General features: G+C 41.5%; 1 protein-coding gene across 1 annotated transcript in view; it reads left to right on the forward strand.

The window, feature by feature from the left end:
• PDZD2 (PDZ domain containing 2) overlaps positions 1 to 14262 on the forward strand; it is a 196932-nt gene that overhangs the window by 166730 nt on the left and 15940 nt on the right. Inside the window, exons 15-17 of the mRNA XM_063293175.1 lie at positions 88 to 855; positions 4051 to 7600; positions 8806 to 8923. Coding sequence (XP_063149245.1) covers positions 88 to 855; positions 4051 to 7600; positions 8806 to 8923 — 4436 coding nt within the window. The remainder of the gene's footprint in view (positions 1 to 87; positions 856 to 4050; positions 7601 to 8805; positions 8924 to 14262) is intronic.

The following is a 14262-nucleotide window of genomic DNA, read 5'->3' on the forward strand; positions in this document are numbered from 1 at the left end:
TGGTGATACTGTAGGTCAGGTCATTACATTCTAAGATAACATTGCCAAATTATATACATATAACACATTATATGTGTTTATTCTTAGCTACCAAAGAATCCAGTCTGTGCAGTTCACCAGGTCCCCTCAGCAAGCCAAGGGAGACAGTTGCTCGGCACGTTAGTTTCAGTGACAGCCCCAAAGGGGCCCAGGCTGCCTTCCAGAGGCAGAGAAGGATTGCTTTTTATGATGGAGATGCAAGTGATGAGGATGACTTTGCCAAACAAGATGGAGTTTGCTTCCAAAGAGGACCGAGGTCCAAAGGTCAAAGGAAGGGAGACGACGACTGTGATGTTTCCATTGCAGCTCCTTCAGTGCAAAATGGAGATACCAGCCAGGAGAGAGAATCTGCAACAAATACCTACAGTGACTCAGCCGCCAGCAGCTTTAGGAATCTGGCAGAGGGCACTGGGGAGCATACGCCAGACACCCCTTTAGTTCCAGCTAAAGCATTTGATTATTCAAATGCTCCAGAGCATCATCCAGGCTACTTGAATGTGAAGGACTTTCGAGAGGAACAGCTAGAATCTAAGAGGTCCCCTAAACTGGAACATAAAGCAGTCACTCGAGTGAAAAGCCTGATGAGTATTGAGTACCACGGAGTCCCAAGGCTCAAGAATGAGGAGCATGGTGCCTGCAGCAGAGCCAGTGGGAAGGTTCTTCCACCCATCCAGAAGAGTGAAGCTCAGGAGAGTCCACTGGAGCAGAGCCGTGTGGAATCAATTACTTTATCTCGGAATGAAAAGGAGTCATTTGGCCTGGATCTTGAAATTCATGCCAGCCCTTTGCACATCATGGTAACAGGCTTGCAACCAGGTGGAGCAGCTGAAAGGGTACAAATTTCTTTCTCTTTATTTTCCCTGATAGAATTTCAATTCAGAGGGAAGTTGAGATCATGCAAGAAATGGACATAGTAACCTCAGGGGAAATGTTAATTTTGTGAGACTTGCCTCATCTCCCCACTGTACCCCTTGCCAAATAGGCAGTTAATGAGTTGATTGAGTCCTGCTTCCCCACCCTTCTCAGTGCAAAGAGATTGCACCGTTCTGAAAGGAACTACATTGTTCATTTCATTAGTAATATTGCTCACTTTACAGAAACTTAACTCATTTAGAAGCAGAAGGTATTACATTTTAAAAGGTATGCAGCTTCTTGACAAGAAAGAACAATTATACTGCCATTCAGGGATTTTCAAATTATTTCAAAATGACCATCTTTTGGGAAGCCAAGGTTAATTGGTTAAGTCAAGATATTGGTATGAGAGATAGCATAGACGGTGTTGAAGTATCTGTGATGGCTTGAGAAATAAATTTCTGCATTGGGAACAAATAGGAAGCTCCCATTGCTTTCATACTTGGTTCTGAGCTTCTTGGAGACATCTCTTTGGCTGTAATCTGATTCAACAAGGCAGTTACTAACTGCGCTTGGACTATTTATTTTTATTTTATTTATTTATTAATCAAATTTATCACCTATATAAAATTGCCAACTGGACTATACTAAACTATTGCTTAGCAATACAGGGCTTAAAATCCAGCATAAAATCTGCATAAAATCCAACAACTGCATTTGGATGTAATACCAACTCATAGTTTTGCATTACAAGAATGAGCTTTACTCCATGGGTAGAACGTGAACCCTTAGTGAATGCTTGAGAAGACCTGACAAAATGTTGCAGAGAGTAGTCTTCATGTCCTCTGCCTCCCCAGAGGGTATCCCAGCCACCAAGATGTCTCACCATTTGCACACTTCACCGTTAGAATATTTCTAGAACATTGCAGTGATTCTGTCCCATATGCTTTTTCCCCTGAGGCACATAAGGGAAGCCAGTGGCATTGTAACTGATTGAAATCCAGTCAAGGTAGCTTAGTAGTCTAGGTAGATGTGATAGGCAAGTCAGATGTGGCAAACAAAGTTGGCTTGTAGAAAGGCAGAAACAGGTTTGTGAAGAGCTTGGAGTGAATCCTGATGGCTAAATCTCTCCCTAGGAGACAGCAGCAGACTAAAGCCATCATACAGGGCAGTCAATTTCCTCCTGTGTAGAGAGGTTGCCTCCACTTGATTTTGCCATCTTAGACTTTTGCCAGGTTAAGGATTTGGTGTTTCCTCTGGCCCAGAGGATGACAAAAAGGCTCTGTCCTCTTGCCAGGAGGACCCTGAATATAGAATTCATTCCCCCTTCCCAGTGAAGCAATCTGAGCTTCATTTTCATGTTATTCTGCATCCTAAAAAGTCTGAGAGCTAAGACAGGTACTGTATTAATAGATGCACTCTTAACAGGTATCCATGGGAAAGCTGGTTCCAGGAGATGAGATCCTTTCCATCAATGGTATCCCCATCCATGGATTCTCTTATGAGGAAGCTTGCCAATATGTAAGATGTCTTCCCACATCCATTACATTGGACATCCAGAAGGCTGTTTTGCGTAAGATTTTTTCTTCCTTTTTTGTTCTGTGGTCAATGGGCAGGTGCCATAATATAGGTATCCCTGAACTAGGTTTCAGTCAAGAGGTTTTTTGAGAAATCACAAAACTGGACAGGAATCAAAGCATTCCATATTTCACTATCATTCATCCTGTTGTGGCCAAAACCTGGCTCACTTGAAACAACCAAATTGCTTTGAAGATACAACATAAATGTATTAGCATGCAAACAGTAAAACAGTGGATGCCAGGCTCCCAGCAAAGCATTGGCAACTTGCTGAGCAGCCTAAGCAAAAGCAGAACCACAGCTTATATACTTCTGGACTTCTACGTTTCAAAGATAAGACCAAGGAAAAGGCAGACACAGTGTAAGTTACAGCATAAGGTTGGAATGTTTTTGATAAATCCATCTGGATGGCCTTCTCATTATTCATCCCTTCCTTCTAGGTCAGCATGCTAGCCATACTGTCTTTGAGATATGGTCGGTTGAATATAAACAATGTGGTTTACTGGGCCACCACCACAGTCCCAAAGCATTCCAGTGGGTCCAAGTGCAAATTCGTTGAGAGTCAGGAGGCATACAAGTTTGTTTGATGGGGAGGAGGAGGAGGAGGAGGAGGAGGAGGAGGAGGAGGATGGCTGGGGAATTCTGGGAGTTGAAGTCCACACATCTTAAAGTTGCCAAGTTTGAGAAACACTGAGATAACTGAATGTGAGGGCCTCTGGTTGAATTTGGGCTGTAGGGAACAGTTGGGCTTGATGCTGTTGTACCACCCTCCCTGCTGCACAGCATCATCCCTGCGTGAGCTGCTGGATTCCGTGGCCAGGCTGGATTTCAATTTGCCACCTGGTGATCTGGAATTTGGGGCAGCTGAGAAGTTTGTGGCCTCCATGGCATAAACAAAAGGCATTTTGTGGGTGGAAGAAGCACTTTTTTTTGTAGGCAGTAAAATCTAGATGCAGCCAAAATGCATGCTCACTGCTAGCATAATTAATATCATTGAAATCTGGGAGGGATTTGTTGCATTTGAAATATGTTTATCTTGCTTTTTTCCTTAGAAATATTTGAAAACCGAGAGAAAGATTCAATACATACAAAGAAAATATTAACTAAAAATTTAAAATCTACCAAATGTTAAAATCCACTAAAAACCATGAAAATGAAAGCACAGTTCTTCATTTTATGCTCCCAACTGAGAAAATTAAGGCTGATGAGTCTCAGGTGAAAAAGAAGTAGGGAACAGTTTCTGGAATGGTTTGGGTATGGATAGTAAGATGCTTCAGGGAAGGAAGAATTCATAATGAAGCCTGTCTAGCTGTTCTTACTGGTTGAATATATTCAAACTGGAACGTGAAAGTTTTAAAGGTCCTAACCAGCATTCTGGATTGTATATGGAAAGATGGTGATAATTGGATAATTAGTAAGGCTTAACTATCCAACTCCTTAGCCATCACTGACTCTAGGCTGGACCTCTAAAATTAAAAACTAGATAGTTGTGTAAAGTTGTAGTTAAGAGAGTGGAATTATTTCATTGATTCTTTCCTTATGCAGCCTTTAACAGACTTACAAATCTCCCTGTATTTTCAGAGGCAGTTGAGGCAGTTCAGAAAGATCCAAGCAATGTCGTTATGACTGAAGAAGAAAATAGCTTTGCATATGAGAAAGAATTTTTGCACCAGGATCCTCTGGATTATATGGCAGAAAAGACAGGATTGCTATCTGATGCTAATACTAAGGAGATTCCGGCAGATCCCTCAGAAATTCACTCTGTTCTGGATGGTGCTGTGGTGCCATTAGAAGAGACTGTTCACTTCCCTAGCAAGAGGAGTTCCCCACAAGAAAAAGGTGGTAACTCTTTATTAATCAAGGACAGACAAACCAAGGAAAATACTTTTGTGATGGCAGAAGAAGCTCAGCCTAATTCTATAGCAAATATAATTAAAAATGACCTTGCAGAAAGAGCTGCACATTCAGTAACTAATACACAAGAAACCTTGGGTTTTTCTGTCCTGGATTCCATTAATGCAAGCAAAATTTTAACTGTAAAGCAAAGTCGTTTGAGTAACTATTCCAGGAATTTTAGCAGCTTTAGTGATGACCATTTGCCTGAAATTGAAACTAAAAGCAACACTATTCCAGTATCTATGTATGCTGCTGCAGAGGATTCCAGTTCGGACACAGAATCCATAGCCGAGACTCCTGGACTTTCAGACAGTCCATCACTTTTATTATCTGGTTGTGACAATCCCTTGGAAACCCACAACATAGTTGAATCAGATGAGGAGCAAATAGAAATTTGCAGTCTGAATTATGACCAACATTGTCTTCAAAACCAGCTGGTCACATCTCCCATAAAATCACCTCATCATTCACCAACTTACCATTCTTTGAACAACTGTTTGCAGGCAGAAAGCAAAACAGAAATAGATTCACTGGAAACATCCAGTGGAAATTTTTCATCAGAAGAATCACACTTATCGAAAAACTCCAGTGCAGAGCATATGGTTCCATCAACAACTTTTCAATCTTCTCCAGATGTTTCTTCACAACGGGAAGACAGTTTGGATCAAGACAAGCCAGTCTGCTCTTCCACTGAGAATGGTTCTTCAAGGAGTGGAGAAGGGAAGAGCCTGGAAAACCAAGAAAATCTAATGGAAACATGTAAAGTGTCTAGACATCATGCCCCAGAAATACAGTCCCGTCTGACAGAAAATATCAGTAGCTGGGATGGCAATGAGCTAGGCCAAGATGAACAGAAAAAAACCCAACAGTTGCAAGTGGAAAACGATTTAGTAATGGATTATGGAAGTCATGTGATTGATAGACATTCTGCTTTGACAGGGAAGGTAATCAGTGATTCATCCCAGTTAAGTAAAACAGACAGCTATGCTATGAAGTGTACAATACAAAAAATAGTAAACAGTCCCAAATCTCCCCTTTTGACCAAACCAAAACATTTGGGCAAGGTCTCTTGTGCTCAAAATTTACCAGGAAAAAATGAAAAAGCAAACACTGTTCTTATTGCAAAACCCTCAAATACAAAAACTCTGAATTCTGGTCAATGCAAGGGCCTTAGTATTCCATACAGTCCCTCTTCTTCCCCCAAATTACATCATGAAACTAAAGGCACTCCACAAAAGAGTATTGTAGAAACGCTTTCAAATAATCAACAACACAAAGCAGGGCCTAAATTAAAGGGTCTTAGTATTAAAAGTAAATCCAAGGCTCATTCTGATGTTCTTAGCACTGCTCCTGCAAAAGCTGAGGGCACCGATCAAGAAAAGATAGCCTTCCCTGCCCAGTTTTCACCCAGGGTCCTCTCAAAGAAAGGTTCCTCACTCCATAACTTAGCCACACACCTGGAACCACCCAGCAGGAGCCTCTCTGTGGGTTCTAAGATATTTCAGCAGCAGGAGGAAGATCCATCCTCTTTACTGGGGCCTCAGACATCCACTTTGCCTGTGTTGAATGGTGACAGCAGCATTGTGAAAAATAAAGATAAATCCATGGTCAGATCAAAATTTGGCAGTGTTGGAATAGCAGGGTCTCCTAAAGTAGAAAAAGAAGCACCGGACACCAAGTGGGAGGTTATGAACAGTGAAAAAAGGAGGCGGGCTGGCACGGATAATTATCCAGCAAGAGACAGCCCTTCTCAGTCAAATATACCTTCTGAAGTCCCACCCAAGACTTGCTGTCTGAATGACAGAACCGAAAACTGTGGGATGAGTATGAGTTTGAATCACGTTGAATTGGAAATGAAGCCATTAAAATCTGACAATGCAGGGCTTTTTAAAAAAGAGTTGTCTTGCCTTATTTATCCCCCTGCTCAGGAAGAGCAGCCTGGTCAGGAAATTCAGCGCACTTTCATTGAAGTAAGGCTATCTTCCTCCTCCTCCTCTTCCTCCTCATTAATTCCTGACTTGTCCCTGGAGAGGAAGGAATGTGACAATAAGATCAATCAACTAAAAAGCAAGGCACTGGATTGTCGGCAGAGTGCTTCTGAGAAAGAAGAAGTCCTCCGTACATTAAAACCTGTGACAAGGACCTATTCAATGCCAGCACAATTATCCAATCATTTAAGGGAAGAGAGCAGTGTTAGGGATCAACCAGCACATCATGTCCAGGATATCCTAGGTAATGTTTCAAGTGCAAACCCTTCTCATTCAGAGTTAGGCATGTTGAAGATTGTCCACCTCAGTCTGCTGAACAGCCAGAGCAATCAGGATGCAAAAGCAATGTCTGCAAGCATCCTGAAATCAAACAGCCCAGCATTGCCTTTATCCAATGACAATGGCAGTCGCGCTGCAGAAAAACTAAAAACGTGCAGAAGGAATTACTACTACTATGAACTCAATTGGCCACATGATCCCATTTCTTCTTTTTCTGTAAAGCAGAGAATAAAATCATTTGAGAACCTGGCTAATTTTGATAGACCTATGGTCAAAGCCATAGACCTCCATTCCACCTCTCTGAGCTCGAAACTGCCCATTGGCCGAAGATTGTCCGGCGGCATTTCTGCAGTTTCAGCTACCAGTGTAAACGATGCGGTCCAGGCACTGAGACGGAGCCTGAGTTCATACTGCGGAAGTGAAGTCCCATCATCCCCAAGGGTGACCAGATCTTCAACCAGCTCAACATTAACAAACGTGCAACAGAATTTCCCCAAGAATAGCAAAGATGATGCTCACTTGGAGAAGAGTGAAAGACGTGCTCTGGAAGAACCAGTTAGTTTACCACCATCTACCACCAATGTCCGAAGAAGCAGAGCCTCAGGTGGGCATATTAGACACATGCCCTTATCTCGTTCCAAACTCCGGGAGCTGAGAGCTCTCAGCATGCCAGATCTTGATAAGCTCTGCAGCGAGGACTTCTCTATGGAGTCTCAACCTTCCCATATCAAAACTGAGCTGGATGTTCCACCTGCTATGAAATGCCTTGATGCTCCCATTGAAAATGTTTCCAGGCTGAATGAATGCTCAGGACTATCCAGTCTTGGGATGACAAGCAGGCAACATTCAAAAGAAACCAGTCCTTGGAACAGTGGCTCTGGAACTCCTGGATCAACATCTGATGAGGAAGGACTACAGTATGATGGCAGTCTGAATAAGATGAACTCAGGAAAAAGCTGGTCAATCAGGTTAGTTTTAATAATTTCTTAATATAAGCTCTGTATCAGGAGTAGGCAAAACTTTAAAACTTGAAAGCAAACATTTCATGGGAGTAGGGTGGAGGAAAGAATCAGACAGATTGTACCCTGGGTTGTGTACTTCGCATTAAAATACACAAATTCTGCACCCAACCTGTCTGAGTTTTGCACCAAGAAAAACTAGATATTGTAACAGTTGGCAAGTAGGCAAAGTTGTATGCTTTCTTTTCATTTGTATAATTTTGTTCTTAATTTCAATACTATGTGAAAGCCAAGGGCTTGATCAAAGCATTGAACACTCACCCCAGCTGCCAGAGATCTGAGTCAACAAATTCTCAGCTTCTGATACTTTACCAGACATCTCAAAGCTCTAAGAATTACAAACTTAGATGGTTAAAGAAACTAAAACCAAAGATTCTTGAAGCCATATCCTGCACCCAACACCCAATTACACTTTTTTTCATTCTTGCAGAATCAGTTGGCGTGGTCCCTCCTGATTACCGTCCATTACTTTTTCCTCTCTAAAAGTGCCCTTGCAATTTCTGCACTTTTCTCTTCGTTTTTCTGCCTCTTTTCTCCTTTCCCTTCCTCGATTTCTCAGTCCCATTTCCTGTAAATCTAATTGCAACAGAGTCTACAATGGCCTTTGCTTGAACAGCTTCAGTTTGTGACTTCTTATTTTACTTGTCTGTTAATTCAGGTTCTTTAAGGTTCAAAAACATATTTTTGCCATCATTCCTTTTGATGCATATCTCAGTAGGAAAAAGACAGTGGAAGGGAAATGGAAGGGAAAGAAAACAGATTGTGGTTTCAGTTTTCTACCTAATTCCCCAAAGGATTGTCTTTTGTCCTTAATTGCATTCTTGCAGTTAGCTGAGGCAAAAGTGAGAATCATTTCCAAACCTGTTTGGTCAGGAATATTTCAGGAGACTCCTTGTTTTTTAAGAAAAGCATATATGAAGGGAATCAAAGTCTTAATATGCCTGTACCATTTGGTGTAAATGCCTTATCTGGAATAGGATTTCAGTGGCTCTTTCTCTGTCAAATCAGATTTTGTTGGGTGTTACAAGTTACTTAAAACTCCTGGTCTTTTTCACATTTAGGAATAGCCACTGAAGATGATATCTGCTAATATTAAACCATGCATCATCTTTCTTCAGTCTTATCCAAGATCATTTGCATATGTTGTATTTTAGCTTGGATGAGCTCTTGGTTTCCACCCTGGATCAGCAGAAATTGCAGTCTGTTTTGTCTTCGGTGACAACAAAAAGCGATGTTTCTTCTTTACTTCAGGAAATCAAAGCACAAGCAGAGGTAAGCCTAGATATACAGGATAGCTACACACATGGGTGTGTGTGTGTGTGTGTACTGTATTTCTCAACTTTTTGACCCTGGAGGAACCCTTGAAATATTTTTCAGGCCTTGGGGAACCCCTGCACATTCAGGCTCAAATATAGGCCAGAAGTTACAAAATTATATTTGTTTCATGTATAGGCCTGTATATATGCATTAACAGTGTTCTCAAACTAAAGATAAAGAATGAAACTTACCTCTTTGATGTGAAGTTGCCCAAATTTGAAATAATTTTTTAAATAAAACATGATCCCCCAGGGAACCCCTAGTGACCTCTCACAGAACCGTAGGGTGCCAGAGAACCCTGGTTGAGGAACTCTGATGTATACACACATCCCCAATCCCTTGCAAAGCAGTGGGAAGGCAGCCTGCAATCACCTTCAGTTCTGCTAACCTCAAAACGTAGAGAACGTGCAGAGAACATGATGAGTCAATTAATACTCATCCTCTTTCCCTTCATCTGACCAAGAGGAGAGGGTAAAGATTGTAATTCAATCAGTGGCCTGTCTCCAAGCTATCACCCATGGTATAGTAACAGAAATACCTTCCCCCATTTGCACAAAAATAAAATAAAATTCTCTACCCCTCATCCGTGTTTTCAATAGATACATTTCTCTGTGTTTTATAGTTTGAAAAAAAAAATATTCAGAGCAGTTGCTATGTTTGGGAAGTTGCCCTTGTTAAAAAAAAATCCAGCAAAGGCACTGATATCTCCTAAAAGCCTCCCAGTCCTTTTGCTACAATCCCATTATTGCATTTAAACCCACTTGAGAGCTGTGAACATAAAATGAAAGCAATGTTGAAACCACGAACAATGATCTTGTTTAAATGTTGTTACGATAAGTGGATTGGGGGAGGAAGTAAGATGAATTTGAAACCATTTATACAGAAAGAGACAAGAGTTAGGAACAGGCACAGAACTACTGTGCGATAGTGAGGTGGGACACCCCCATGAAGGTTTGAAGCCAGGGATCAGGAAGTGGGTGAAGAAGGAATTTCCAAAGGAAAAGATGAACCAGTTCCACAAGGCTGCAACTATCCCAAGAAAAACAACAGCTTCACTGGGGTTTTCAACAAACCAGAATAAAATCAGGTATTAATTGATTCTGATCTCCAAATGAGAATTGCACAAAACCATTGGTGTGGAAAGACCACATGTTACCCATCTAACTTTAAAAGATTTTTTAAAATCTTTGATGCATTTAAAAATGCTTAATAAGGAACAAAAAGAAGTCATTTATTCATGTTTCAATTAGATTTGGATGATTTTTAAACAGGAGTTTTGGGGTATACCAATTACCAACCTGAAGCAGTATTTCTTCCTTAGGGACACTTCCAGTATATTGTGGAGGGGATCAGCCAAGCCTCTTGTTATGTGGATTGTATGCTTCCATGGGTCCATAATGAGGACTGCAGATTTCTAGTTCCCACCAGCTGCTCAGCTTCTTTACTGTGGGCCTCCCTGTTCCTTAGGCTATTATGCACATACCTGGAAACAGGACTAGAGGCATGTGTTGTCCTCATGCTATTGGTTGTCTGCCTCCCAAATTTATATATTATTCTCAAAGAAGCAGGATCTCTCTTCTAAGGATTTCTGCCTACCTTCATGCAGACATAGACTTAGGATCCTATTATATGCTAAAAATGCCCAGAATCATTGAGAGTTGCAGGGGAGGATATATGTTTAATAAATTATTATTATTAAGTGCTCAGGCAAGCTTTATTAGTTTTAATTGGGCACTTTGACTCAAGAGTAATTGCTGCCCCCATTTACAAAGGGTCCAATCTGCAAAAGAACATTTGCATAAAAGGCCTCCATGTAAGAAAGACTTCTTGATGGATCAGGAATCATAATCACAAAGAGGATGTGCTTCTAATTGAATTTTAGAATGCATATTCAGTTTAGAGGCATCCCCCACCCCCGAATTCTTTTGTAGCAAGTCTTTTGCAAATTCATTTTTTAAAAAATACAGGAAGAGTTGCATTGGGAGACATTTCTTTAAACCTAGGATGACAATATTAGGAGCACTCAGGAACTGGTTAGCTGAGTAGGACTGTCCTATTTTCCAGCTCTACTCTGAAAAGTACATTCAAATCCTTTATCCTAAGCAGAAATGGCAGGCCTGCATGGGAATTTAAGGAGAAATACAGCAAACCCCCAATATATTTAACTAAGCAAGACATTTATCTCTTCAAGTCAGATATGAATTTCCAGGAAACCCATATTCTCTATTTACCATTAAAAAAAAATCCTGAGCCTGTTTCCAAGGAATTTGATTTAATCCAGGAAAGCAAAGCTGAAGTCTTGAAGGCATGTTGTGGTCCTTAGACAGACCTGCATAAAAATTACTAAATACTGTATAACTGCTGGGAGCATTGAGAATGTTCTAACATCATGCAGAAGTGAAGTCTAAGCTGACCCTAAGGGAGAAACTGCAGGGAGAAATTTGAAAACCAAGAAGTTGCCTTCCTTGGGACTGGAGCAAGAAACTGGTCTGCCATGTCCTCTGAAACCAACACCTGGGTTTTTCAAATGTTTTTTGTTATTCTGAGTATGAAATACGGTTCTAAGTCCTCTCAGAAGGGGAAAAAGAGCCTCAGCCATAATCTGTCTAGTCAGTGCACACTTGAAGCATCCTTTTGTATATAATTGTAAAATTCAGACCTGCCTATGATAAAATGTTGCAGTTTAGAGGACTTGGTTTTCAAATTCTGATCACTTAGTCATTCTGTCCTTCTTCTTGCTGCTTGGGTGTTTTTCCATTAATCTGTACATCAGTGCTTAATTTAGAACAGTGTTTCTCAGCCTTAGCAACTCTAGGATGGTTGGACCTCAACTCCCAGAATTCCCATGGCTGGCTGGGGAATTCTGAGAGTTGGACTCTATCCATCTTAGAGTTGCTGAGGTTGAAAAACACGGATTTAGAATTTGCAGAAAAAGTACCTAAGAACCAGAACACTAAGACATTAATAAATCTTGAAAAAGGTTATTAAGAAATCGCCCCTATCATACTTAGAGCATCAGGAGGATATGACCCCAAACAGCTGGGTGAACCCAAATGACATGGAAGGGGTCTGGAACACAACACTCAAAGAAGCTGGGAAAAAGGGGTGAATCTTATAGCCATTTTTCCCCACTCACCTGCCCTTTGGAATCCTCCCCTCAGTTCTGGGATAACCAGCAAGGGGAAATTAATGTTTGTATTTACACTCATTGGAGAGGAAGAGATTACCAAAATAAGCAGGCACACAATGGGGAATACACATTGAAAGGAATACCTTAGCGCTGGCTGTTTGCTTAGCTGAAGGGTGAAACTCATTAGAGTCTTGCCAGTTTCAGGCAGCACTGGCTGTTTGCTCAGCCTTTAGGGTGAAACTCATTAGAGTCTTGCCAGTTTCAGGCAGCAGTGCAAGCTGGGAGGGTGCTAATTAACTAATTAATGTCACTGAGCTGAGCTTGTTAAGCTGCAGTTAGCAGATTTTAGGGAAGGGCTGTGCTGGGAAGAAAAGCAGTTTAGGAAGAGGTAGCTTGTTTAAGCAGTCTCTCCTCTCTGCAAGGGAGGAAATTCTGCAAAAGGGGGAAGAGGAAAAAAATACAGAAATACGGGTCAGGCAGTCAGGCACAGGACAGCTCTTTATTCCACAGAGCCTGTTTAGTTTTTACTGGGCTGTTCAAAGAATTTTCCCACCTCTGTTTTTTATCGAAAATTATTATTTTTTTAATTCTACAAACTTGTTGCTTTCCACAAGTCTACTGATAACTCCTATTTTGATATGTGTATGACCAGTCCCTCTAGTTTTCTTGGCAAGATTTTGGAAGTGGTTTGCCCTTGCCTCCTTCCTAGGGCTGAGACAGAGTGACTGGCCCAAGATCACCCAGCTGGCTTCATGCCTAAGGCAGGACTAGAACTTACAGCCTCCCGGTATCTACATCCACCCTAGCCCCTAAGTCTTGCAAATAAATGAAAGAATAATTTCCTCAAATTTTCTGTTCTTGCCAATGATCTTGTACCATTAAGAACTCTATGGCGACTCCCAAAGCTTATGAATGTAAAACTCTGATTTGGTTTGCTTGAAAAGCATTTCATGGTCAGCACTGATCTGAACTTTATTATTGTCTTTTCCCTCCATTTTGGAATATATACAAGCAGACTTTGCTTAACAACCCTAATTAGGACTGGAATTTCCATCACTAAGTGAAGCAGTTGTTAGGAGAAACATCATGTGACCACACTGCTTAGCGATGGCAGTTCCAGTCGTCCCAGTTGTGGTTGTTAGGCCAGGGCCTCACGCTTCTACTCTTTTGGTCACCCTGTACACTGCCACCCCTGCCACCCTGCACTTCACCGCCCTGCCACCCCCAGCTGACCTTTGACACCTTCTTCTTCCTGATGCTGACAAGGTGTGCCCAGCTGGCCCTTCGCGAGGCAGCTGCTGGTTGCGCACGGCCTTCCTGAGATAGCAAAGGTCAGCTGGGGGCAGTGAGGGTCATGGAGTGCAGAGTGTTTTTTTAAGTCTGCCTAAAAGAAGATTTCTTGGTAGATCCTCAAGTTGCCATATGATGAAAACCATTGGCCAGAAAGCAGTTTTCAGGGCCTGTAAATTGCAAAGCAGAATTTCACAGTGCTGCCGTGTAAACCCAAGAAGCCACTTTAGTGGTGCTATTACTAAATCAATACCTCAAACTGGAAAACACGTGTTCCAAGAGGAATAATGTATTCCCAAGAAGAATAGATTACATTGTGAAAGAAACCAAACCACATTCTGCCCATTCAGGACACGACACTCACTGAGTTTGTATCTCTGCAAATTCATGGAATCTGAGAATTCAGAGGCTGCATTTAGGTCATCAGGTACAATCCCTTGCTGAATGCAAGAATTTGTTGGATGTCTCCATTTGATGACATCCAACGAAGGAGAGCCTACTACGCTTGCATAACTGGCTTTTCTATTAAACTGCTCTTCGCTTTTAGGAAGTTTTCAATCACCATCTTTCTTCCTGTAACATAAGTCCATTACTTCATGTCCTGCACTCTGGAACAAGAGAGAGTAGGTTTTGACCTTTGTGTGACATTTCTTCAAGTGTTTGTGAAATAGTATTTCTCTGCAGTCTTTTTTGTCAAGGCTAACCATGCCCAGTTCCTACAGTCTCTCTTTATAGGAGAGTAAATGCTCGAGTTGTTTGATGGCCTTTCTGCAGACCACAACTTGTAGGTTTATATATGAGTAATTCTTTGAGCAGAAGACCTTGGTTTCATTCCAGTACCTGGTTAGAGCAAGTGTGATTGAGCCAGGTGGGC

The sequence above is a fragment of the Candoia aspera genome, chromosome 2 (assembly GCF_035149785.1).
Source record: "Candoia aspera isolate rCanAsp1 chromosome 2, rCanAsp1.hap2, whole genome shotgun sequence".
Taxonomy (NCBI): Eukaryota; Metazoa; Chordata; class Lepidosauria; order Squamata; family Boidae; genus Candoia; species Candoia aspera.